Source organism: Girardinichthys multiradiatus, chromosome 4 (assembly GCF_021462225.1).
Source record: "Girardinichthys multiradiatus isolate DD_20200921_A chromosome 4, DD_fGirMul_XY1, whole genome shotgun sequence".
NCBI lineage: Eukaryota > Metazoa > Chordata > Actinopteri > Cyprinodontiformes > Goodeidae > Girardinichthys > Girardinichthys multiradiatus.
The window spans coordinates 50,427,402-50,454,658 of record NC_061797.1 but is presented as its reverse complement, the minus strand read 5'-3'; the positions used below and the strand labels follow the sequence as shown (position 1 = coordinate 50,454,658).

The following is a 27,257-nucleotide window of genomic DNA, read 5'->3' as shown; positions in this document are numbered from 1 at the left end:
TGCCCTGCGTTTGTATTCTGGCCTCTTTTCTCTGATAACCCACAATCAAATCCAGTGCAGATGTCAGATGTCTCATAATTGGTGCCAGTTCTCAGCAGAACCAAAAAGTATGACTTCCAAAAATTAATTCAGTCTTATCAGCTCAAGCTGAACCCAAAATGACCCAGCTTTGCTGCCTACAAGAACTAAACTTCTCAAAAGCCAGTTTTCTCCCTCCAGATTCAGTTCTACAGTTGGAATAGCACATTAAGCTGATCAGCTACACCCTCCTTGCTGTTGCTAACATCTCTGAACACCAGCAGCTCTGAGCCTTTTGGCCCCTTTCAGACTCTGCAATGAAAACATACAGGCTGAGCTCTGATTGGAGATCCCTACAGAACCTGAGATGATCTGATTGGATGGTTTTACTGGGCAGATCTCCTAAAGAGTTTCACTCCAAGGCCAAAAGGCCATACCAATCTGCCTGGCAACAGATGTGGTAGTAATTGTAAATAGTTTTGTGTGTAAAAGTATACTGACCTTGATATCTTGTTTCTTTTTTGTGCGTGTTTTAATTAGTCATAAAAGCTATTGCATCTTGAAGAGATGATTAAGAATTTATTTGTACGTATAAAAAGTTGACACCTTTCATCAAATGTGCTTTACTTTTCACACATTTATAAGCCGCCCTGGTGTGATGAGGGCAGAAGAGTTGAGTAGAAAGCAGACTGTTTCTGCTTTGGTTCTGCCTTTTGCAGAATCGTTTTACTTCAGCAGACTTTTAGACTTTTGTTCTTTTCCATATTTTCCTAACTCTGCTTATTGTGCACACACTAATCAGTGCTGAACACACTGAACCCTGTTTCCTTCTCTATCTCACCCTCTGCTTTCCACAACAACAGCAGCCTGTCTGCACAAAACAGATGGGAACATCTCCTGTTCTAATCAATTCAGACGTGGCCCTGCTTGCATCCTGTGCTTCCTAATTAAAACAAACCAGAAGAACCCTCTCAGATCTTCACAGATTTCATGTTTCAGTGATGAAGTGGGCTCTGTCCTTCCTCCCACTGCCACTCTTACGCCCTGTCTCCCACATGTTTCAATGCATTCTTCCTTTGCAATGCAAATTAGGTGTGCATGGCTTTGAGCAAATGTTTCTGTTTGAAGTGTTCCTCAGGTCCACATGTGTTGTGCAGACATAGAAGTGCATATTTTTCCTAGACTCTGTTTGTCCATCCTTGATTCTTTCACCTCTCCTCCAGCCGGACTCCGTTTCGCTTTGTGTTTCCACTCTTAAAAAAAGCTTTTTCTGTGTTGCTAGATATATTTGTGATTTCCGGTCTCTTCACCACCAACACCATCAACATCATCTTGCTTCTCACCAATTCTCACCTCTTTCACTCTTCCAAAACTGTCTTCCTTCTCCATGCTGTTCTCCTGTCCAGTCCGCTTTAATATTCACTTCCATCCATAAACATCAATCCAATCCAACTCCTCCCCCCCCCTTTCCCTGTGGCACAAAACTGATTGAGGATGACTGGTTCTTTCCTGGCTGCTCCGATCCAGCACTGGCCACTCGGCAGCAGGAGTTGGAGGAGGAGCTGGCTCAAGCTCGGGGACTCGGCAGACAAGGGGTCAAGAAGCTGGCAGCTCCGGCCCATCGAAGCCTGCAGGTAGGTGGGAGTCCTGAGTTTTATCTGGTTCTATATTTTAAATCTACCCTCATAATATAAAACAGACAGCAGACTCCACAGGGTCATTATTTATTAAAGAAAGATTAATAAATGTGGAAAAGCTGTTTTAACTCCCAAGTTCAATTCTGTTGCTACTCTAGAGGTTAAGAGGGAAAATAGTAACCAGTTGTTGCAAAAGCTGGAGTTTCCACCTTGGCACAAAAAATGCCAAATTGGAAACTCATCAGCAATGACGTTGGAGAAGCAACCGTTGCTGCTCATCAACCTGGGAAGGGTCATAAGGTCATCTCCAAACTATCTGAAGTTCATCATTCTTAAGAGAGGATGATTATTCCCAAGTGGAAAACATCTCCGACAGCTGCCAATCTTCCCAGGAGTGAACCTCCCAGCCGATTCAGCCCAAGAGAAATGACTAAAACCCAAGAGCTCCATCTCAGACTCTACAGGCCTCAGTTAGCAGGTTAAAGGTCATGGCAGGGCAGTTAGAAAAACACTGAACCAGTATGACGACTTGGAAAAGTTGAAGTAGAAAGCGTTTTCTTTCTAAAAACAAGATGGCAGGTGGCCATAAAGCTGCATCTGAATGAAGAACAAAACATCTGGAACTGTCTTCTGGACAGCTGGAGATGTGTGGACCTAATGAACAGAACCATGTTTGTGAGTGTGCAGAGATGCGTCATACCACCTCTTAAGTACGGTGGTGGCGAAGGAATGATGTGGGCTGGTTTTACAGCCATAGGATCTGGGCACCATGGAGTCACAGAGGGTGTTTTTCCACCAAAAGAACTCGTTTCTGAACTGCTTCGGTTCGGCTGGCTTAGAACTTCAGTGTTTTGTTGAGAACTGACCCGGATTTGCCCCCGTTTTAGGAACCAGACGTGTCATTAACACTGAGCGTTACAGAACCCAACAGGAAGCATTGTGGCACGGTACATTCTTCACACTTGTTTCTATTATATTTAGCTTTGACACCACGGTTTGTGCAGAAAACCAAGTATTCTGCGGTCCCTGAGTTTTAACATACTCTGACCCTGGAACTGGTTCGAAATCACCTTTTGTAAAACTAGAACCGGCGCCAAACAGCATTGGCAGAACTGGAGTATGATCGGACCCTGAACTCCTCTGTAGATCGAAGTATTCCAGAGGGTGGTGTGAATCCATCTGTCCGACACCGAAAGGTGTTGTAATGGCCCAGTCAAAGTCCAGACCTCAGCCTTATTGAAATGCTGAGGCGGGACTTTCAGGGGGCTGCGGTCAAATTAATGGATTTAAACCTCAATGAACAGAAGGAAAGTTGGAGCGAAGAGTGGACCAAAACTGCTCCTTCTACAAGCAGTTCTACTAGAGGTTCTATAAGCTGTTGGGTCATTGAGTCAACTTGGGTTCTTCAGAGACCGTTTCCATTTTGGCTCCATTTGTTTCACAAATAATCACAGTTTGACGTCTGTTTGGCATTTCAGTGACCCTGAGGTTAGATCTTTATAATTTTTGCCCCTAGAAAGAACTCAATTAGAACCGGTCCTGATAAATGAAATGCAGAACCTGATAGGGCTGACCTAATAAATGACGGGTTTTTCCTGTGGTTTCACAGCCTGACGGAGAGGCCCTCAGAGGCAACAGGTTGCTTTAGAAACTGTGGAGTCCCTGACCTATAAAATATAATATTAATAACAGCGGCATCATGTATCTGTGGTTCTATAAATAATTCTGTTTTTTTTTTCAAGGAGGATTTTGAGTTTGATGGACAGGCCCCCTTCCAGGACCCCCGGAGTACTTCAGAAAGCACGACCCCGATGGAGGGAGAGAACATGGGAGGTTGGTGGCCCGAGTACAGTACTCCCAGCACAGGTGTGAGACCCGCTAGACAGTCTTCCGCCGGCATGCACTGAGTCACCTACACATTAATTTGGGGAAACTTCAGTTTTCTTTGGGTTGTTTGTTTTTCCATAACACAGTGTTGGTTCGACAGGCTGTTTATTCCCCACCTGGCCTGTGAAAAACAACTGGGATCTCTGGTTTGGTCTTTGTGTTTTTGCTTTGAAGGCTCCTTTGTGGCAGCTGGCGCAGTCATCTGTGCCTCGTCATGTTCATCAGTTTTATGATTTAATGTTTCTGACACGTGCATGCTGGTTAAGCTGGCTAGTGTTTGCTTGTGTGTCTCATTAGAGCTTTCAGTTACATGAGATCATTATGAATGTAGGTGGAAAGATGCCGTCCATCTGTGGTAAGTTTGGTGTTTGCACGATCACCTCCTATTTGTTCTAGTTTCTCCTCAACCTGCTTTAGGGTTTGTTTTACTTATGAAACCTTAAATTGCATCAGCATTAATCTCCAAAGGGCAGATTGTAGAAAATGTGCAGATATGGGATAGATTTTTGTTTTTTGAAAGCTGATGTAATTTTGGTTTGTTTTTTAAACTTAAATGTAGTTTTTTTCTGGCTGATTGCAACATGATGATCTCAGTATGTTGATGTTCCTTAACAGATGTTCATGTTGAAATGCTGTAGGGATTTAAATGATGAATTTTAAGTAAAAATAAAAAATTTGGGCAGAAATGCATCCATTTAGTAAAATAAAATCTAAGCTTTTGTCTGGCCGGTGATTTTAATTTTTTTATTTTCTTAAGTGATTTATTTAATTTTTAAATTAAATAATTATGAAATATTTTTTAATAATACGTGTTAAAATGTTAGACATTTTTAAAATATTTATTAATTATTGAATATTTTTGCTGAACTGTCTTTCTGTACTTTAGTTCGACATCAGTCATTTGGAAAATAAGTTGAGCCAGTGAAGTTTGCGTTGTGTTGCACTTGTTCATGAATTATGTTTATTCTCCTTATATTTCTGGCACTAACCGTGTTTCCCGGTGATTCCAGACGGCCTGCGCTCCGTCGTGGAGGAGCTGGAGCTTGAAAGGAACCAGCTGCAGGAGCAGATCCTGAGCCTGGAAGAGCGCTGCCAGGACCTGGAGGATCGGCTGCAGCTGCAGGCCCGTATAGAAGCATTACAGGTACACTCCTGCTGCCTGCATCACAGGGTTACCCCTAACAAGCCTCCCACTGATCAATACCTTGGTGAAATGATGAGTGAACTGCATGTTTTCCCCGTAAACCCTTCTAACACAGGTGACGTTTGATGTAGATGAAGAAGAGCAGCCATGTTGGGTCTCTCAGGTGTGTTGGGTCGCTCATGTTTGTGTGCGCTGGAGTGCACCTCTGGCGGTGGTGGCTAACGGTGTGGTTGCCGTGCTTGGTTAACCCCAGACTTGTGTTCAAAGCACAATGTTCTGCTGCAGAGCGGACTCACCCAGTGTCGCTGAACTTTGTAATGTGACACGTGGTGGAAATGAACTTTCTGTCAGGTTATGACCCAGACTTCACTGTATTTTATTGGGATTTCATGTCATCGACCAACACAGATTAGTACACAGATTGTAAAGGGGAAGTAGACAAGGTTTCTATGTGTGGTGTGCATTTGTACCAGCCCTTGATTCAGAACCTTTTAGTATCTTTCTCTGCAGTTCCAGCTGCAGGTTTTTTGTCTCAACCAGCCTTGAACATCTACAGACTGATATTTGTACCCATTCTTCTTTGCAGAACAACTGAAACTAAGATTCTCTGTCAGATTTCGGTCTGGACTTTGACTAGGCCATTCTAACAGCTTAATCTACTTTGTTTTAAACCATCCATAGTATTAGGCTGTATGTTCAGGGTGGTTGTCTTCTGCAGCCTCTTTTCTTCCAGGATTGTCCTGATTTAGCTCCATCCATCTTTCCATTAACTTCCCTGCCCCTGCTGAGGAAGACTTCACCCACAGCATGACACTGACACCACCGTGTTTCACAGTGGGGATCTTGTGTTGGGCAATGTGAGTTTTCTTACACCAGGTGGTTCGTAGGCCAGTGTGGTGTCATTTGACCAGACCACCTTCCTTCGCCGTGTCCCCTAAACGGCTTTTGGCAAAATGCAAACATGTCTTTAAATTACGTCATGCCTCCTGGTTGCTTCTGTGATTAATCATACACTCTCCTGGCTTGTCAGTCTAGGTGGATGTCCGTGTCTTGGTAGGTCTGCAGGTGGTCCATCCTCTCTCCATGTTCAGATGATGGATTGATCAGAGCTCTGGGAGATGTTCCAAGCTTGAGGTGTTGTTGTAGAACCTAACCCAGCTTTAAACTGAGCCAGAACCTTCTCCCTGACCTGTCTGCTGTGTTCCTTGGTCTTCATGATGCTGGTTGTTCTCTGATATTCTTTAACAAACCTCTGAGGGAGAAACAGAACACCTGCAGTTAAATTACACAGCTGTTGATTTGCTTATTTAGAGGCGTCAGTAAAAAGGGAACTGAACACAAATGCAGGCCAGATGCTTTAGATCTAAATTTGTAAAGAATCATTAACCATTTTCTTTCACTTCACAATTATCCACTCCTTGGTGTTGGTCTGTCACATAAAATCCCAGTAAAATACATGGAGGTTAATGGTGTTTAATGCGACTAATTGTGACAAAGTTCAAAGGGTGTGAATGTTTTTACAAGGCGGTGTAAGTATTAATATATTAGTGTTTAAGCTTCATGTCATCCTTTAACTTTCTTTCTGTACCGCCAGAAATTATCCTGGTTCTAAAGTCAACAGTCTCTTATTTGCTTTATTAACTTTTAGCTTAATCTCCCTCATTCAAATGATGGCGCCACCGCTAGGAGCAAGGAGGTAGTGATGCAGGGACCAGAAAAAACGTTTTACAGCTACTAATTTCAGATCCATGAGGATAATATAGATTCTCATTCTTAGAAGCAAAATGTATAAAAATCACTGCTAAATATTTACAGATAACTTACAGTTTTTACCAAAACTGCAGCAGGTTAAAGCGAAGTTTCTCTTTGTGTCACTAAAGTACCTGAAAAACAAACGGCTAGATATGTAAAAATGCGTGAGATCCTCCTGAAGGCACCATTTATCTTGGGTTTTAACTTGTTAGCCCAATTCAATCATTTCAGCGTTAAAGAACATGAACATAATTATATTTTTTTCCACAAAACCATCAACAAAAATGCTGCCGTCACCTAGGTCTGTGTGTGGTGCTGAAATCTTGATCGGGTGGTTTTTCTTAATTTCATCGTTTTCTTTTTGTTTTCTACAACCACAGAATGAGACGGAGAAACTCCAGAGCCAGCTGGCCAGCGTTCGAAGTCAGCAGAGCAGAGATGCTGAGAAGCATCAGCTGCTGGTTAACAGCCTCAACGAGCAGCTCAAAGGGTAAGATGATGCCAACGTCTCAAGTTTCAGCTATAAAATGATACAACTGCTTTCCATAAGTCATGGACTCCTATGAGACAGTCTGATAACCTTGAGTGGAAATAACTGCTTCACAGTACTTACACATTAACAGAGTTTTAAAACAAGTATAAGATGATATAATTGTTTCTACTGTAATTATTTTAGCGGAATCAGAAATAATTTGACATTTATCATATTAGTCTAACATAACATAAAATGATCCACAGTGTTACAGACTTTAGCAAACTGTAACCATTCTCTAATTTTAGGCTAATTGTTTAAGTAAATGTGCTTTTTCTCCTGAGTATTTCTTGTCTAACTAGTCTAACCAGCTTCTGTATCACCAGGTCATTTAGCCAGGCTATCTGCTCAGGTAGCAGGACTGCCATCCATGCTGCTAGCCTGCCAACTGCAGTTTTTAAACAGCTTTACCTTAAAACTCTGATGATCTGGGCTTTGTTTCCACGCACTGATGGTTGGAGCTATTTTATCAGCCAGATGACTGGCAGGGTGCAGCAACAAGTAGGGGAGGGGCAGTAATGCTTCTCTGTTCCATACAGCCAGCGAAAACTACTATCATTACTACATTTATCATGGCCTCTTACAAAAAGCTCTTTAAGCTGTAAAATCTGTTTGATGGAAGAACGTTTTGTTGTTTCAAACCTTTTTAACACCAGAACCAGAACCAAAGGTGCCTAAACTATGACAAATATGACATTTAAAAAGAATGATTTTGTTTTTCAGTGAAAAACATGAAAAGAAAGAATCTAAAAAAAACAAATAATAAAATTGAAATAAATTTTAGGCCCGATTATTAAAGCTAAATGCAGAAATCTTCCACCAAAGTTTCTTTAAACGAGGAGAGAAATGTGTTTTCTTTAGTAAAACATTTGACATTCAGAGAAATTAATCGGTGATAATATCATGCTTGACGTCTCTGTGTCGGGTTTCATGATTCATCTGGGACCAACAGATGCATAAAACAAACAAATCCACCCATTTCATCTGCCTTTGAGATGAGAAAATGTACCAGTAAAAACACCTTGATGGAAAAGGTAACTGACAAAACAAAAATGATTTGTAAAAATGAAAAGACAGAAAATCAGAGACTGCACCAACTTGTCCCAATGTCACAAATCTGTCCATCTTCAGCCTCAAAGAGCAGCTAACGTCCCAACCTCTCGATCGGTTCAGTCATGTCCAATTTTTCAGTCTGGCTACATACAGAGATGTCCACAAGTCATTTTATCCAAGTCCAAATCAGCTGTCAGGTATTTGAGGGCCAACTCTAGGTCAAGTCTCTGACGATTTAAATAAATATTTTCTCATAAAATCCCCAACATCCAGATCACCTCTAATCCTGCATCTCTGTAGGGAGGAATCCAAACCTGTACAGTTTGTGCTCAGGCCTAAATTATCACAGTAACATTTAATCAATTACCACAAAATGAATGAGGCAGGTGTAGGAATGAAATAAATGAGTTAAACTTCTAAATGAACCGAACCGGAAGTGCTTTTATTTTTGATATTTCCAGCAGGAAGTGTCCTTGTAATTTCCCTGCTAGCTTAGCAGCAAGAAGAGAATGTCGGAGGTCCGTTTTTTGTTATTTTGTTCCTAATGATCTAAAGTCATTTTATTCAGCATTCAGTTGGAGAAACATTCATGTGGTCATTATTATGAAGCTACAGCTGACATAAACAGATCGTTATAAGCCATTAACATCCCATAATAATCCATAATAATGGGATGGTTCAGGTTTCTTCCCACTTCTGGAAATGTTTGGCTTTATTTGTAGCCTTTTTGTTTAAGCGGATTTTTAGGGTCTTAAACCTTTTTTATCATGTTGCAAATGGATACTTTAAATCTGTCTTCTGTAAAAACTTTAATACAGTTTTAACCTGTTATTGTCATTGCTCCACATCATTTTGTCGTAGGAAAAACTGAAGCAGTGACCATGAAAAATGCTCCATGTCTTCTGATATTATATTTAGTTTTATTGTTCTTATTTTCCTCTGCAGGCTGACTGACACCCAGGAGAGCCTGGAAAGTTCCCTCATTGAGAAGGAGAACATGTTGGCCAAGACGTCTGAGAAACTGGAGCTCATTGGCAGCCTGAGAGAGACGCTGAGTCAGAAGGAGATCCAGTTCAAAGAGCTGTCTGACAAGCTGCTTCAGACTGAGCACAGCGTAAGAGCCGAAGCTTTGCTGTCCTTTCAGAAACTGACGCTTCTTCTCAGCTTTCAGCATTCATGCTTAGATTTCTTCTTTCAGCTGGAAATCATGACCAAGAGATGCAGCACCTCAGAGAAGCAGTGCTCTGAACTGAAAACAGAAGCTGCAGACCTGATGCAGAAGCAGAGCGTGCTGAGGGAGAAGGTCTGAACCAACTCTCCACATTTATTGACTCCCTTGTTATAGATGAGTAAATGGCATAAAAATCTATTCATCTTTCATTGCTGCAGCATCATTTCACACTGAGAAGATTAGAAAAATCCAACTTTTAATCTGAGTAAATTTATTTAGTGGAAGAAAGTCCCCCTAACCCTGTGGCACAGCGGTTGGTTCCCCTGCTGTTAAGACTTTACACAACCTACTTTCACCAAGGTTGGAGTGTAGAGACAGGGCTCTTTAGATGGTCCAGAGTCCTTGGTCCTCCCTGCTGGTCTCCTCTCTTCAGCTCAGCCCACGGGTTATCTGTAGTACTAGGGTCTGAAGATTGAGATGATCATGGAGGTAGGAGGGGTTTTTGTCTAGTGAACCATTTCTGTGGTCATCTGGGCAAATGTTTTGGGTCATTATCCTGCTGACAGAACCAAGGATGACCCATTTTCAGTTTCCTGGCAGTAGCCCACAGAGCTCATGATGACAAGAACTTTAACTAGGATCCCAGGGAACGTCTGAAGACAAACAGGCCCACAGCACCACTGATCCTCCATCCTACTTAAAGTGGGCAGGAGCTGTTTTCCTACATAGTCATCCTTTGTTTCCCAGCAGATCCACCTGGAGCGACAAATTCATTCTTAATCTTCACATGTTTATGTTTGTCATGGTAGGAAGTCCTCCTGAACAACCAGTTGGTCTGTAGAGAGTCTAATGGTTGTTATGGAGACATGTTGCCCCCCCAAAATGACAAATTGCTCTCTCTCTCTCTAATTATATTTATGATCCAGTAAAACAGAAAATGAGTTATTAATTGAAAACTTCTGGCACACTGATCGTCTTAACAAAGTAAAGTATTTCTTAAAAAACTGCATTTATTACGTCATAATTATTGTTATAACAATCAATCATTTATTTTCCCACTAAATAAATAACTTAAGATAAAGACTGAATTTTTCTTAACTTTTCAACGTGAAATTATGCAGCTGCCTTTAAACATGCATTTCATTTAAGGCTTTTTACAGGTAAATAAATCTGGAGGGAGGCGTAATCTAATACAAATAATCTCTTAATCTTGGTGTTTAGTGTTTCCCTCGAAGGAATTAAGGATGGTAAAATAAAACCATGAAAACTCATTTTCATATCATTATTTTCAGGCACAAAAGCAAGAGGTCACCATAGAAACGCTGCAAACAGAGCTGGACCAGACCAGTGAGGAGCTGGACAAGCTGAACACCGCCCACTTGGAAGAGCGGGCCCAACTCATCCACGACCTCCAGAGCTGCGAGCGGGAAATAGACAGTCTGAAGGACATTCTGTTGGAAAAGGACAGAGAGATATCCAGCCTGGGCGACAGCATGGCAGAGTACGCCGAGCAGGTCAGCGTGTTGAAGCAGGAGATCAAACTGAAAGAGGAGAACCTGATCCAGGTGGAGAAAGCTCTGAGTAGGACTGAGCGGGAGGCTTCGGTTATCAGAGACTCCCAGAACTCTGACCAGCAAACCCTGAACGGCAAAATCACAGAGCTGGTCGGGAAACTGAAGGATGTTGAGACTGAGCTGGAGAAATCCAAAGAGGAGCAAGTGTCTAAAGCGGTCGAGGTGGAACATCTGCTGAAGCAGGACAGAGTCGACAAGAAAACCATCCAGGAACTGAGAGGGGAGATCCAGAAACAGACTGTGAGTCATAGGAACCATCTTTCTGAATGTGAAACTCACATCTCCTCCCTGAAGGACCAGCTCACACTTTCAGCACAGAAGCTCCAGGAGTCAGATGGAAAGATCCTGCAGCTTCAGGAAAAAAGCATGATCAGCGAAAAACTGCAGCAGGAAGTAAAGGATAAGGAACAAATGCAGGAAAGGGAGATCAAATCCTTTAAAGAAGAACAGAACAAACTTTTAGCTCAGGTGGAGACATACAACAACCAAGTTCAGACATTATCCAGGAAATTAGAGGAGCAAAACCAGAGTGAGGAGCAGATCAAACAGATGATGCAGGAGAAACTGGAAGCCATACGATCTCTGGAAGACCAAATAAGGGCGGCAGATAAACAGGTTGAAGATGAGAGGCAGATGTTTGACTCGGAGATGGAGAGGCTGAACAATGAACTTAAAAACAAATCTGAGAGCATTTCCAAACTCGAGAAGGTCTTTAAAAGCACTGAAAGCCAAAAACAAGAGCTGGAGGCGCGACTCAAAGGGCTGAATGGAGAGCTGGAGCTTCAGAAACGTCAAATAGACGAGCTCCATGAAAGACTTACATCTGCTCTTCAACTTAACAGCAGCCTGGAGGAGCAAGTTCAGTTCGCCACAGAGCAGAGAGACCAACTCCAGCTGGAGGTAGGCGAACGCATGAAAATAATCTCAGAAGTTACAGCCGAGAGAGATTCTCTCCAAACCAAATTATCTGTGATGGAGACGCAGCTTTCTGAAAGTAACAAAATTATTCAAGGGCTACAAAGAGAAAAAGAGGATTTAAATCGAGTTCTTGAGCAAAGCACGCACTCGAGCTCTGAGATCCTGCTGGCAAAAACAAACGAATGTAGCCGTCTCCTGCAGACACTCAGGGAAAAGGAGGAGGAGGTCACCCAGATGAAGCTGGAGGTTGAGGAAAAGGAGCAGATGACCTCTGATCTTCAGGCCAAAATCAACAAGCAGCAAAATCTGCGAATGCAACTAGAAGAGACGCTGTCTCTGCTTCGAGAACAAGAATCCAGTTCAAAGTCTGTGGTGTTGGAGAAGGACTCCATGCTGAAACAGAAGGAAGAAGAAAGTTACAGATTACAGAGTGAAATCCAAACCCAGAAAAATGAAGAAGCCAGACTGAAAGCTGAAGCCATGTCAATGAAAGAAGAGCTTTCTGAGTTGAGGCGACATCTTCAAGAGCAGGAAGAAGTGTGTCAAACTCACAAAGACGAGCTGAATGACAGAAACAAGGCAGTGAAGTCTCTGAGCGAACAGATCAACGTCTTTGGAGAAAATACCAGAAAACTGGAGTCTGAAGCCCAGATGAGGAAAACCGAGCTGGATAATTTAAACTCCCACCTCCGAGCGCTCACCCAGGAGAACCAGGTACTTCACATCGCTTGTGAATCCAAAGAAAAGGAGCTTTCTCAGCAAAGACGGGATGTTTCTGGGCTTAAAGAACAACTAAGAGCTTCTGTTGAGCTGAACTCTAAGATCGAGGCTCAGATTACCAGTCTGATGGAGGATAATCAGAGATTACAGGAAGAGTTAGGAAGAAACATCAAATGTGTTTCTGAATTAACAGCAGAGAGAAGTTTACTCCAGGAAAAAGCTTCCAGCCTCGAAAATCGAATGTCAGACAGTCAGAAAATGATCAACGCTCTGACCATGGACAAAGAGGAGCTGACGGTCGCAGCAGATGAGCTGAAGAAGATCCTGAAAGAAAGTGAACAGACAAACTCGGCAGGTCTGCTTGAGAAGACAAATGAATGTGCTCATCTGTCCAAAACGCTCCGGGAGAAGGAAGAACATCTCCAGAGTTTACAGGAACAAGTGGATCAGCTGAAGGACAAGGAGAAAACAGTTTTGGAGCAGAGGTCCAAGCTGGAGGCTCAGCAGAACCAGTTGCTGCAGCTTCAGGATACCATATCCATGCTTCAGGAGCAGGGCTCAGTTCTAAAGGCGGCGCTGATGGAGAAAGACACGATGCTAAACCAGAAAGCAGAGGAATGTTGCGTTAATCAAAATGAGCTTCTGATTCAGATAGAGCTCACATCGAAGCTGCAAGAAGAAGCAGAGTCACTCAGGAGAGAAACATCTGAGTTCAAACAGAAGCTGGAGAAAAAACAGCTGGCTTTAGATGAAGTTACACATGAGTTCCAGAGTCAGAAGGATGAGCTGAAGAAACGCAATGAGTCGGTTTTTTCGCTCAGCAGTCAGCTCGGAGCCATGAATGACAACGCTGCAGAGATGGAAGCTGAGATTTTGGGTTTAAAAGCTTCTCTGCAGAAACTTTCTGCAGAGAATCAGCAGCAGCTGCAGGAGGAGCAGCAGTGCAAGGCAGAGATGACGGACCTGAAAGACCTCCTTCAGGCCCTGAACGATCAGAACACCAGGCTGAAATCTGAACTTCAGAAAATGGTGAGCGAGCTGTCCAGATCCCAGGAGCTCGTCAGCAGCCTGAGAGCAGAAATCTCTGACAAAGATAATGAGCTCAGAGATGTTCATTCAGAGACGGAGACGATGAAGTCCACCATGCAGGAAAAAGATGAAAACCTGGGAAAACTGGAAGCTTTTACCCAGCAGATCAACAGTCGGATCGCTGAGCAGAATGAGCAGCTGAAGCAGAGCACCGATCACAATGTCAGTTTACAAAAACAGCTTTCAGAGCTTGAAGATATGGCCTCCAAACTCAGAGGTCAAGTTGAAAGTCTGACCTCAGAGTCGTGCATGCTGAAAACCGCCTTGGAGAAAAAGGAGCAGTCAAGTCTTGAGTATCAGAGTCATTCTTCTGCTGCTGTGGAAAATCTCAGTTCCCAGCTGCAAGACAAAGAGGCCGAGTGCGAGACCCTTAAAGAAAGGATTTCACACCTGGAGGAATCCACCTCTAGGCTCAGCAGCTCCCTGCAGGTCCAGGTGTCTGAGGTGGAACGTCTCAAGAAGGCTGTGGAAGACAAACAAGCTGCGCTCATGGAGCAATCCAAGTCTGTGAAGGAAGCTCAGAGGAAAGCAGACGAGGCTTCGCTCTTCAAATCTCAGTTGATGGAAAGCACAGAGATGGCGTCCCAGCTGCAGAGTCAGATTCAGTTACTGTCTGCTGAGTCTGAAACCCTGAAAAGGTCTGCAGAGGAGACGCAGTGGGCCTTCAACAACCTGCAAGAAAAGTATGCTGTAAACCTGGAGGAGCTACAGGATGTAAGAAAACGCCTCTCTGAAAGGACAGAGGAGGTTTCCAACCTTCAAGCACAATTAGACGATTCCAGTAAAAAACATGAAGTGGCAAAAACCACCACAGAAACTCTGAGAAACGAGTTGTCTGTAATCAGGGACCAACTGGATAGAAGTAAAGCCTTGAACTCCAGCCTCTCCAAAGAAAAAGACGAAGCTTTTGCCTCCCATCGAGCAAGTGTAACTCAGCTGACAGTTGAAATAGAAAGACTTAAATCCCAACATCTTCAGGTCGCAGAACAAATGAATGCACTGACCGAGAACCTGGAGCAGAGAGAAATGGCTCTTCACGCAATAAACAATCAGTACGGCGCTCAGGCCAAACAGGCGTCACAGCTGCTCTCAGAGATTCAAAAGCTGGAACAGTGCAATAAGAGTCTGAACGAGGAGCTCCGGTTGTCCAAGGAGGAGCACCACAAGCTCCAGGGAGAAGTTGGGAAGCTCCAGGCAAAGAAGGAAGAGCTGGAGCAGCGCCATCATCAGGAGCTGCAGGAAAAGATGTCGGAGAACTGGAGCCTTCACGCCAAGGTTAGTGCCAAAAATGAAGAGCTGTCTCAGTTAAAAGAAAACGTGCAAAAGATAGAACAGATTCTGCAGGATTCAGAGAAAGAGTGGCTGTCGCTCCTGGACAGGGAGAAGCAGGACAAGAGTCTGCTTGCAGAACAATTAGAAAGCTTTAAAACTGATATGAAATCTAAAGATGTTAAAGTTAATGCTTTGAAAGAAGACTTGGACAGTTTGCAGGAGAGACTAACAGAGGCTTCAGCTGCAGTCATGCAGGGTTCTGACCAGCTCAGTGTAAAAACGTTGGAGGCATCAGCATCCAGAGTCCAACTGGAGGGGGTTTTAGCATCTATCCAAGAGAAGGAGGATGAGAACCGGAGGTTGCGACAGTCTTTTTCAGCTATAGAAGATGAGCTACGAAAACTTGTTACGAGAAATGACACCGAAAGGGATTCATCAGACAGATCTGCTGCATTAAATGAAGAAGAATCATCTTTACAAAACTTAATAAAGCTATTCCAAGAAGGTCATGAAGCTGAGATCAATGCTTTGAAAAGGGAGATGGCTGAAACTTCTGCACAGCTGCAGAATGAAGGGAGCAACGATGAGAAACAAAAGGACACTGTAGAGAGTTTACAGGCTCAGCTTCATGCAGAGGTGCAGAAATACACATCGTTGCAGACTGAGCTGAGAGCAAGAGATGAACAGATCAGCTACATGAACCTTCAGATCAACCAGCAGAAGGAGTTACTCTCCTCGCTCAGTCAGCACCTGAAGGATAAAGACTCCTCCATCGCTCAGGTCATTGAGTCTGCCTCAAATGAGAGGCTGAAGCTCGTTGAGGAAAACTGCTCCCTGTCAGCGCAGGTGGAGAACATGGAGCGGGTTCAGCAGGAGATTTCTCTGCAGTTACACAAACAACTCTCATGCTTTCAGAAGGAGAACTCAGAGAAGCTTCAACTCGCAAAAGAAACGGAGAATCTGCAGAAGGAGCTCGCTACTGTGTCCAAAGAAAAGGAGGCGATGAAGAAGAAACTTCAGGCAGCTCTGGTTGTGAGAAAAGATCTGCTGAAAAGGATTGATGAGTATGAGAAGCAAAAACAAGGAGAGAACAATAAAATGTATGTTTTGCAGGAAAACCTGGATGAAATGAAACAAACATATGAAGAACAGATTTCTGTTCTTGAGTCAGAGATACTTGAACACAAAGCAGGGAATGAAAGAGCTGTGGAGCAATTGAAGTCTGAAAAACAAATGTTGCAGAGCACATTAATAGAAAAAGAGGCATGCTTGTGTGAAACTTTACAGGAAGTCAGTGAGAAAAACTCTGTTATCGAGCAGCTTCAGTCCAGAGCAGAAGACTTCGAACAAGACAGAAACAGTTTGATGCAGAAATTAGAAGAGCTTCAAAATGAAATTAAGAAGGGCAAAAACGAGCTAAAAGACAAATCTTTCTACGCTGCTGCAGATTTGGAGAAGGAGCTAGCACAGATGAAGTTAGAAAAAGCAACGCTGCAGAAAAAAGCCCAGGCTGCACTGCTGGCACGCAAGGAAACACTAAAGAAAGCTCAGGAAAACGAGAAGAAACTAACTCAAGAACTGTCAGAGCTGAAAGATGAGCACAAGGTTCTCTTAGAGCAACACCAGCTGCAGGCAGAAGAACTGGACAAGCTCCATAAAACCTCTAGTTCCTATCTAGATGACGTAAACTCCTTAAGACAGCTCGTTGAGGAGAAGAGTAAATCTCTGCAGGACGTCAAGGCGTCTCTGCAAGTGGAGCTGGAAGCCGTGAGGTCCAGATATGAAAGCATTTTACTTGAAATGGCCGATAAAGACAAGGTTATCACTCTGATGGAAGGTAGGGAAGCTGCTTTAAAATCAACTTTGCAGAGTGTGCAGAGCAACCTGGAGAAAGCTCAGGCAGAAATAGAACAGAAAACCCACGAGATGGAGAAATGTCTGGTTGGCCAGCAGGAGAATCAGTTGTTACTGGGAAAAAATGTGACTCTAGAGACCCAGATCAGGGAGGAAAAGCTTCACATGTTAATCAAAGAAAAGGAAGATATGTTGGAGCAAAGCAATCAACTGAGAGCAGAACGTGATGAAGCAGTTGCTTTGGTTTCACAAAAATCTGTAGAACATTTCACAATTCAAAAGACGTTAACAGAAACTGAGCAAGAAAAAGATGTTTTGGCCAAAGAAGCTGAAAAAGCAAAACTAAACTTCACAGAAATCCTAAAGGAAATCGATTTGTTGAAGCAGGAAAAAGAAAACTCAGACAGGTTTATCAGTGAGCTTAGGGATGAAATTACCTCACTGAAGCAGCAGAAAGTGGAGGAGCAGCTTCACAAGGAGAAAGAAGACGGCAACAAAGACCACGTCGGTTCTTCTTGCAGTTGTGTAGAAAACTTTGAAGTGAAACTTAAGGAGAAAGATGAGGCTTTGTCGGTTTCTCAGGCTCAAGTTTCAGGAAAAGATCAACTGATCACTTCACTTGAGCATCGGTTCCTGCACCAACATAAAATTCACGAGGTCACGGTTGAGAAGATGAGAACTGAAGTTGAGGGGCTTCAGAAATCTCAAGAAGATAACACCAAGATGAATGACCTAAATAACCAAACCAAACTTTTAACCAGGAAACTTCAAGCAGCTCTAGTTTCCAGGAAGGATCTCATGAAAGAAAATACCTCGCTGAAGGAAGAAGTTGAAACGTTGTCTGCTAAACAGGAAGCAAAAGAAGCAGAGAACCTGGATCTGAAATTATCCCTGTTGAGATTAAAGCAACAGAACGTGGACCTGGAAGGTTCTGCGTCATCTGTCATCAAAGAACGAGACGCGTTGGCCGCTGAGGTCGATGGCATCCTGAACGACAACCGCAGCCTCTCTGCAGCCTGCGACAGTTTGAAGCTAACCATCCAAAACATCACGCAGCAGAAACAGGCCTTCTCCTGCCAGCTCGAGTCCCTCAAAGACTCCCAAACCGAGGAGCTGTCCCAGTGGAAGTCAAAGCATGTCGAGCTGAAGCAAGAGTACGAGTCTCTGCTTCAAGCGTATGAAAACGTGAGCAGTGAAATGGACAAGATGAGGCAGCTCTTGGATGGATCCAAGAGAGAGCGGCAGGAAGCTCTGAGAAGAATACACGAGCAGGAGACCCAGAAGGACATTCTACAAAAGCAAGCCCGAGAGGCGGAGGTGGAAAATGAGAGATTTAAAGAGAGGATGCATACATTTTCCAAAGAGAAACGCCAGAAGATTGAGAATCTGGAGGAAGAGAATCAGAACCTTCGAAAACAAATCTCGGAACTTGATGGAAACCACACGATGGCAGTGTGTGAGCTGAGAGACAAAAAACAGCAACTGGAAGCAGAGATTTCCCAGCTAAGAGAGAAACTCGCAGAGATTCAGGCAGAAAACATCCAGCTGGCAGAGAAACTTGAAGCAAATAGTTGTTCTCTGGAGGAGAAGCGCTTGGAATCAAACACAAATGCAAACAAGATGCAGTGGAAACTCGACGAAGCTCTCAGTTTGAATAATTCACTGACCGCTCAGATCGAAGCACACAAAACCGAACTGAGCGCACAACTGGAAATAAGCAGTCTGTTACGAAAGGAGAAGGCAGATCTTTCTGAAAGACTTAAAGCAATACAGAATGATCTGGAGCTGGAGCTGGGAAAGAAAGATGATGGGATTAGAGAGCTCAGAGACGTTCTCAACAAGCACAGCCAAGAGGCAATCAGTCTGAACGAGAAGGTGAGAATCCTGGAGGACGACAAGTCGCTCCTGCAGGAGGAGCTCGAGAACACCCAGGAGATTTCTGACAAAGTTAAAAACGAAAACGAATACCTGGAAACGGTGATCCTGAAGAATTCGGAAAGAATCGATGAGCTGACAGAGAGTGTGAACGCTCTGCAAACCCAGAACGCTCAGCTGACGGCTCAGCTCACATCGACTACGGAGATGAGTAATCGAATCCGGCGAGAAAAAGAGCAGGAGCAGCTCAAGTTAGTCCGAGAGTTTGAGGAGAAACTCAAGACTGTTCAGAGAGGCAGTGAGGGCTCCAAGAACGTGAAGAAGGAGCTGCAAGAGCTTCTCAAAGAAAAGCATCAGGAGATAAATCTGCTCCAGCAAAACTGCATCAAATACCAAGAAGTGATTCTAGATCTGGAAAGCTCTCTGAAGAGCTCACAGTCAGCCTGTGAACATTTGGAGAAAGAGCTGAAAAAGAACTCAGAGAAGATTTCAGAGTCGGAGGAGAGACGTGAGCGACTCGAATCTGAGCTGGTAAAGATCCAGAAGCTCCTCCAGGAGACAGAAGAAAGGATCACCAGCGTTGAGTCTGAAAGGGACCAGCTGGCTCTTCAAACATCCCAGCATCTTAAGCAGAGAGAGGAAATAAAATCTTCACAAACTATTGAAGAAACACGAAGACAATCCTTTATACAGAATCAGCTACAGCAACAACTGGATGAGCTGAAGAGTCTGAGAGACAAAGAAAAGGAAAGAGTGGATGAACTTGTCCAGCAGTTGGACTCTAAAGATCTCCAGATAAACACTCTGAGGAGAGCGGCTGAGAGCAGTGAAGCCAAGCTTTCTGCTTTGACTTTCACTCCACATGGGGCCGACACCTCCAGACTTTGGGATGATCTGTACCAGAAGAGTCTCCATCAGAAAGACAACCAGCTGCTGGAGCAAGGCTCGACCATCACAAGGTTCCTGGAGGATCTGAGGAAGAAAGAGAAGGAGATGAACGAACTTCAAGTGGCTAAATTAAGATTGGAAAGGACACTGAATGAGTACTCAGTTGCTGCTGCTGCTCATCAGCGACAGATGTTCATCGTAAGTGCAACCAACGCTGAACTGAGTGAGAATTTAGAGCTCATGACGGTTCAGGTGAAGGAACTCAGCGGTCGAGTGGAAAGATTGGAACAAGAGAAGAGCGGTCTGAGCCAGCAGCTCGCTGACAGAGAAGATGAACTCTCCCAGCTGCAGCCTCATCTTCAGCAGATGGAGAAGCTAAAAACTGACACTGAAGCTCAGCTGCGCCTTTTACAGACTGAACGGGACAAAATTCAAGCTGACTTTGAGAAGCAACTGGGCATTTCACTTCAACTGAAAACGCTCCTTCAGGGCAAAGATGCTGAGATCTCCTCCCTGCTTTCCTGCAAAGACGGACAAATGTCTGGGTATCTGGAGCAACTCCAGGCTAATTATCGCCGCCAGGTGTCAGTTTACGAGGACAGGCTCACGTCTTCGCGCTACCAACGGGACAGGTTGGACCAAGACATGAGAGCACTTCAGGGTAAAGTCAAAAGTCTTGAAAATCAAGTGAGCAGATTCGTTCAAGAAAAGGAACAGATGGAGGCTAAGATCGAGTCGTACAAGAACTCTGTGGTCTCTTTACAGAGCGAACGTGAGCGGCTGATGTCCGACAACAGAGTACTGGAGGCAAAGAGTCAGTTGGGCTGGAAGGATAAAGAAGGCACCGCTGATGGTGATAGCAGAGCAAGCAAAGGCTTTAAGCATGAAATCAGAAAGTTGTTACATCAGATGGATGATCTGAACTCTGAGAACGCCATGCTCAGGGCTCAGCTGGTGCGCTACAGAGAGGATTTAAATCAAGTACTGTCCCTCAAGGACAACCAGGTGAAAGTTCTGCTTCAGAAGCAGCAGGATGTGATCAAAAACCTGGAAATCCAAAAGGCTGCAGCTGAAAAGCTGCTCAGAGCTTCTCAGCTGGAACTCCAAGAGAAACATGAAGAAAGTAATGCAATTAAAGTGGAGAATGCTGAACTTAAGGGTAAAGTTTCTAAACTGGAAGCCGACAGAGTGACAACCAGTGAGGGCAGAGTCATCACCAATTTACAGGACGCTGTGGCGACCAAGGCGTCTGAATGTAGCGACCTCCAGCAGAAACTTCTCTTCCAGAAAGCATCAGTCCATGAGCTCAAAAGCAGAATGCAGCAGTTGGAAAGTGAGACTGACAAACAACTTGCTGAAGCTGAGGAGAAATATAACAGTGAGTTGGACACCTTCGAGCGGGAGGTGGAACTGATGAGAAACGAGCGCGAGACATCAGATCGAAGAGTGGCGGAGCTCGCTAAAGAGCTACTCGATTTGGAGCAGCAGCTAGCTGCAGCTAAATCACAAAGCAAAGACCTGAAGGCTCAGAATGAGTCTCTGGGCAAGGCCATGGCTGCTCTGCAGAACGACCGAGACCAGCTCATCGAGGACTTCAAGACCCTCAGGAACAGGTACGACGAAGAACTCCGACAGAGTCAAGTGGCCTTGAACAAGGTTGAGCGTAGTCTGCAGGACGCATCTTCAGACCTGGCCGGATTTGCTAAAGAGAGAGACATTCTTGTTCTCAAACTAAAAGCTGTGGAGAGCAAAGAGACAAATGCGGAGCTCAGCAAGTTGTTGGATGAGCTATCGAAGGCCCTGTCAGAGAAGGAACGAGAGCTGAAACGGGTGGTTCTGGAAAATAACGCATACAGCAGGCAGCTGTCAGCGTTCTCCAGATCCATGGCCAGCCTGCAGAATGACCGCGACAGGCTGATGGATGAGCTGGCCGGTGCCAAAAGTCCAGAGATGGTTCTTACCCCGAACATTGAAAAAGAAAAAGTTGTCTGTGCCTCCGAAGATGAGAATGATGAACTGGTAAGTGGAGTTATCACATTGGTATGGGTTTGGTTGCTGTTTGACTGCTAGATGATTGATTAGATATTGGTTGACTATTTGGTTGACAATTGGGTAGATTGGCTGTTGTTTCTCTATTAGTTGCCTGTTCGTTTTCAGTTGGTTTTCAGTTGGTTTTCAGTTGGTTGCCTGTTAGTTGCCTGTTGGTTGCCTGTTGGTTGCCTGCTGGTTGGCTTTTGGTTTTCAGTTGGTTGCCTGTTAGTTGCCTGTTGGTTGCCTGTTGGTTGGCTTTTGGTTTTCAGTTGGTTGCCTGTTAGTTGCCTGTTGGTTGCCTGTTGGTTGCCTGCTGGTTGGCTTTTGGTTTTCAGTTGGTTGCCTGTTAGTTGCCTGTTGGTTGCCTGTTGGTTGCCTGCTGGTTGGCTTTTGGTTTTCAGTTGGTTGCCTGTTAGTTGCCTGTTGGTTGCCTGTTGGTTGGCTTTTGGTTTTCAGTTGGTTGCCTGTTAGTTGCCTGTTAGTTGCCTGTTGGTTGCCTGTTGGTTGCCTGTTGGTTGGCTTTTGGTTTTCAGTTGGTTGCCTGTTAGTTGCCTGTTAGTTGCCTGTTGGTTGGCTTTTGGTTTTCAGTTGGTTGCCTGTTAGTTGCCTGTTGGTTGCCTGTTGGTTGGCTTTTGGTTTTCAGTTGGTTGCCTGTTAGTTGCCTGTTAGTTGCCTGTTGGTTGCCTGTTGGTTGCCTGTTGGTTGGCTTTTGGTTTTCAGTTGGTTGCCTGTTAGTTGCCTGTTAGTTGCCTGTTAGTTGCCTGTTGGTTGCCTGTTGGTTGCCTGCTGGTTGGCTTTTGGTTTTTAGTTGGTTGCCTGTTAGTTGCCTGTTGGTTGCCTGTTGGTTGCCTGCTGGTTGGCTTTTGGTTTTCAGTTGGTTGCCTGTTAGTTGCCTGTTGGTTGCCTGTTGGTTGCCTGCTGGTTGGCTTTTGGTTTTTAGTTGGTTGCCTGTTAGTTGCCTGTTGGTTGCCTGTTGGTTGCCTGCTGGTTGGCTTTTGGTTTTTAGTTGGTTGCCTGTTAGTTGCCAGTTGGTTGCCTGTTAGTTGCCTGTTGGTTGTCTGTTGGTTGCCTGCTGGTTGCCTGCTGGTTGGCTTTTGGTTTTCAGTTGGTTGCCTGTTGGTTGCCTGCTGGTTGCCTGCTGGTTGCCTGCTGGTTGCCTGCTGGTAGACCGATTGTTGACTGTTTGAATATGTTTTGGTTGTTTTTAAATGCATGGTGGCGAGTGCTTTAAATTGCACGGTTTCTTTGTTGTTTAATTCTATGTTCAGTTGCATTTCTCTAAAACTGCATAGAATATAGTTGACTAAAAGCACATTTCTGTCTGCAGGTGAAGAGAATGAAAGCTGATGAGCTTCACCAATCTGTTCACAGTGAAGTCGGCAGCTACCAGCAAAACCCTGCAGATCTAAGGTAAAAATCATGCTGTATATGAGTCAATCCAATTTTACAGAGATTTACACCAAAGCTGGAAAATCACTGCTGTGGATTCATTTTGATCCATTTTTTTCTAGGTTCAGAAAGCAATAAAAATAACTCAAATACATTCTGCATCGTTTGCTGTAAATTACTTGATGTAATTCCAGTTATGTTTACCTTTAAATGTCTTTCTAAAACTAACATTTTTCCACTAGTAGATTTTATTTTTTACTAACTCCTTTAGGAATTTGATCAGTTACACAAATTAAAAAAATATCTTTTTTTCATGGTTTAGATCTGAAGCTGAGAACAAGGAGCCCTGGCCCATTAAAGTAAGTTGCTCATCCAAACATTTTTTATGGTTGCCTTGATCAGTAGCTCTCCCTTATTTCAGGAGCTCTTTAGGAGCTTTTTTATCATTTTCATCCGTGCTTTTATTCAGGATTCCTCAAAGTTGAGCCTAAATGAATGAAAATATAAAAGAACTTTATAGGTTTTTTATATACTGCTAACCTTGGATGCAAGGTAGTAATATAAGCCCAGTTCTAAGGAAAAAACGGAACAATCCAGATTTTTCCATCCATGCAGAAGGAAACCGCTGTGCTGGCAGGTCAGAGTGGTCCAGAAGTGAGTCAGTTAGAGGCTGAGAAGATGCAGCTCTACAGAGACCTGCAGCGCTGCATTTATGAGATCCAGCAACGTGACCAGTACCTCCACCAACTCAACACTAAGGTAGGAAACGGCTCATGTCCTCTGGAACGGATTAACAGCTGCTAGTAAAACCAGGCAGATGGAATGCTACTCATCCACCTTCATCCCTCGTCTTCCTCTCTGCAGCTGCAGCAGGCGGTGGAGGAGAAAGCTGCTGTTGCAGGTCAGCTGAGGGCTGTTTCCCAAACGCTCAGGGACTCCCAGAACCGCTGCCACAGGCTGGAAAGTCAAATCCAGGGCCAGGTAGACCCTCTATAGTACCTGAGTGTTTCATCTCTTCAGTTATAAAGAGCTATGCATCACTTTTCATTTACAAAACCATTCACATCTTAATAGAAGTAGCTTTAATAACACTGTTGAAGAGACAGGGTGGACTCAGTCTGTGAAAGTGAGACTCTGTCTACAAATACTTCTTCAACACGTTATCAGCACAATAACACAGCCGGTCCAGTTCGCAGTAATATTTAAAATAATGTTAAATAGAAGCAGCTGAAGAGCTCATTTCTGGATTTTAAACTTTGTAGAATTTATTCATATAGTGCTGTGACAACGTATTTAACCCCCTTATGTATGTTTCTGTTTTTAGTTTTTAGTTGAACTCAAATGTTTCAGATTGTAAAACATATTTTAATATTGAATAAAAATAATCTGAGTAAAAATACAAAAAGTAGTTTTCCCACGAGATTAAAACAGCCTGATTACTGGTTGTTCCATCAGCAACATCTGCCTTCAGAAACTGCTAATGAATTGAACTGTGGCCCACTCTTCTTTACAGAGCTGTTTAACGCAGCCACATTTCAGGGCTTTCATACAGGACGGCCTATTTAAAGTCAAGCCACAGCATCTTAATCAGACCTAATCTGAGCTATTCAGAAGTGGACCTGCTGATGTGCTTTGGATCACAGTCCTCAGAACTCTCCCATGGAGGCCATTTTCCCTCCTTTTGGATCTGGGCTTAAATTGACAGGTCTGGCAGTAATCAGGCCTGGTTGTGGCTGGTGGGTAATCACACCTCATTAATGATTAATGATTCACCTGCAGATCAGATTTAAGCTGAAGTTCTTCTAGATTTATGTGAGCAGGAAAGGCCTGGTTAGCATACGTTTATCAGAAAAATGTCCAGAGGGTTGTGTTGTGAAAAGGTTACAGAAAAGCAACAAAGATCTGATTCAGACATGACAAGGACAGGTCCTGCTTGTTGGGTATAAGATGCAGACATCTCTTCCAGTTCCTGCTTCAGCTTTCAGCTTTTGTTTCTGCCATGTGACGTTAGGACAAACATCTTGCATTAAGGCCTTGTGTTCAAACACAGCTGGACTTGGCTTACACTGAAGTGGCTCCTGGAGCTCCGCAGGAGAGGAGCAACGACTCCATGGTCGCTGAAGCCAGTCAGCTCCGAGAAAGGTGACGAAATAAACTCTTTCTCTTCATTTGTATATGATCATCTCCTCATTTCATCAGTTAAAATCAGTGATGGTGTCTGTGTGAAGGCTGCTGGAGGTGGAGCTGGGTCTAGCTGACGAACGAGCGAGGAGAGAAGCAGCTGAAGAGTCACTGCGGCTGGCTGAGGACAGAGCTAAGAGGTGAGTTGTTTAGATATCTCACTGAATCTGCTTTTGAAAAGCTGCAGCACTAGGCTTTAAGATCTGTTTCTGTGGAGCAGCGCTGGATCCGGCCCGACCAGAGACCATCAGAGGGACTTCAGCATCGAGATGGAAACAGAGGAGGAGTGGGAAGCTCTCAGTTTCAACCCGAATCAGCCTCTCATAACTCGGAAGGTAAAAAAGATTGTCCCTGGTCTGAACATGTGGAGGCGTATTAAATGTTGCAGCTAAACTAAATGTTTGCTTCAGTTTCCCAAGAGACAGGCTGTAAGTCCACAGCACAGATCCAAGACAACAATACTGCAAATAATTACAACATATTCAAATCAAGGCACTACAAATAGTCACCACACAGCTAAATAACAGCTGGAGTGCAAAAGAAACCCGTCGGTGACCAGAATGGTACATTTGAATCACTGTTCGGTGCGTCCTTCAGTTTCTGAGGCATAAAGTTAACCTCTGGCTGCAGATGAGACTCTTAAGGCAGCAAGGGATGGTTTGTGGAAATCTTTGGTTATTTTAACCAGTTTAAACTCAGCACTGCCCCTTACAGGCTGTATGGCAATAAAAAAGTTTTATTTCCATAACTGACACGTATTTTTCTGGTTCGGAAGACAGAACAACATAAAAAATATTCTCTATTGATTTTAACATCATAAAAATGTTAAAATATAAAATGTCTGGTGGTTGGTTCTAATTATTTCTGTCATGTGAGGTACTTGTTGAAGTAGGACTGTAAAACCATTCCTGAACAGTTCCTAGATGTAACAGGATTCCTGGGAATGTTGGGCCGTGTTTTTCTGACGGACGGTTTGTCCCCCCCTTCAGGTGAAAGGTGGCATGGTGGCGTGTCGTCGGTGGCTTAGAGGGCGGAGCCTCTACTTCTCCAGGCTGCTGACGAGCCGCGCGCGCTCTCGATATTTCTTCCTGGCCTACCTGCTCATCATACATGTGATGGTCCTGATGTGCCTCACTGGGGCTTGGTAGTGAAGCCCCTCAGGGTTGGTCGACAGTTTCAAACAATGTTTCTGTGTTAAAACACTAAAACCAGCAGAGATACAGAAGCTGAGCTTCTCTCTGAACTCCTGCATATCAAAGGACACACGTACTAATATTCAAACATTAGTTAGCTCCAAAGTTCCTGCAAGGTGAGGCGACGGTTGGATGGTTTAGTGTCAACCATGTTTAATTCTAGTTTTGTTTGATTTTACCTCAGATTGTCGATGTAAAATAAGCCTTTAATCATTGTTCTCTCTTTGATTTCTTACATTTTACTTATCAGAGGAAGGAGCTGGAATTAATTGTAATTTTATATTTTCATGTTTGAAAACGAGATCAGATGAATCAGATCTTCTCATCCGGTCTCCGGTAACACTACTGAAAGTCTCTGTTTCCGTTGCCTTCCTGGGCCAAAACCCCCACCTGCTGCTCCACCTGCTGCTCCACCTGCTGCTCCACCTGCCCCGCCTGATGTCATAAGTTGCACATGACCAATCGTAATGCTGACTTCAAACTATGCACTATTGGAAGCTCCCCTTAAAGCCAAAGGCGTCCGTGTTCTGGCGGAGAAACTGGATTCATGTTAAAGTTTAGGATGATGATGAACCTTAAGTGAAACTCTTGTATCAATGTGTGCCATTTGAGATGTTCTCCAGAACTGTATTTAAGACCCTGTATTTATGTGTAGTCAGAACCTCGGCTGTACATGATGTATTTATGTTTGTATATGCGTCTCCGGCTGACTGTACATTTCCAACTGATTGTTTAGTTTCATAAAACCGGATCAGAGAAAGAACCTCTGCTGCTTCCTAAGCTCCTAAACTGATCCGGGTTTATGGAAAAGCTGCGGTTCTGGTCCTAGCTGTAAGTACTTGTATAACAGTGTGTGGTTCCAGAGTGAAACAAGGAACCGATTGTATTTATGGAAAGGGTGAACCTACTGAGAAATGTTTAAATGACGTATTTTCTTTACTGCCTCTATTTTCCGAGTTAGCGGCGCCTCACAGAGACACGAGTTTCAACTTTGTGCAATAAAGTTTCAGAGGTGAAAATTTTCAGCTCATCCTTCAGCGTCTCGGACACGAATTAATAAAGTTCATCCGTTCACTTCA

The 27,257-nt window shown here is 43.8% G+C and overlaps 1 protein-coding gene across 3 annotated transcripts in view; it reads left to right on the top strand.

The window, feature by feature from the left end:
* Positions 1–27,257, top strand: part of LOC124866759 (golgin subfamily B member 1-like) — a 38,541-nt gene extending 11,284 nt beyond the window's left edge. Inside the window, exons 15-30 of one of the 3 annotated variants that reach the window (XM_047362699.1) lie at positions 1,546–1,652; positions 3,398–3,521; positions 4,553–4,686; positions 6,819–6,928; positions 8,969–9,137; positions 9,222–9,326; positions 10,487–21,403; positions 22,743–22,825; positions 23,127–23,163; positions 23,420–23,563; positions 23,669–23,785; positions 24,855–24,946; positions 25,033–25,125; positions 25,206–25,320; positions 25,975–26,147; positions 26,486–27,257. In XM_047362699.1, coding sequence (XP_047218655.1) covers positions 1,546–1,652; positions 3,398–3,521; positions 4,553–4,686; positions 6,819–6,928; positions 8,969–9,137; positions 9,222–9,326; positions 10,487–21,403; positions 22,743–22,825; positions 23,127–23,163; positions 23,420–23,563; positions 23,669–23,785; positions 24,855–24,946; positions 25,033–25,125; positions 25,206–25,320; positions 25,975–26,133 — 12,506 coding nt within the window. In that variant the 3' untranslated portion in view covers positions 26,134–26,147; positions 26,486–27,257. Of the gene's footprint in view, positions 1–1,545; positions 1,653–3,397; positions 3,522–4,552; positions 4,687–6,818; positions 6,929–8,968; positions 9,138–9,221; positions 9,327–10,486; positions 21,404–22,742; positions 22,826–23,126; positions 23,164–23,419; positions 23,564–23,668; positions 23,786–24,854; positions 24,947–25,032; positions 25,126–25,205; positions 25,321–25,974 lie in introns of all 3 variants that reach the window. The other 2 variants (XM_047362700.1, XM_047362698.1) reach the window with 2 other exon arrangements.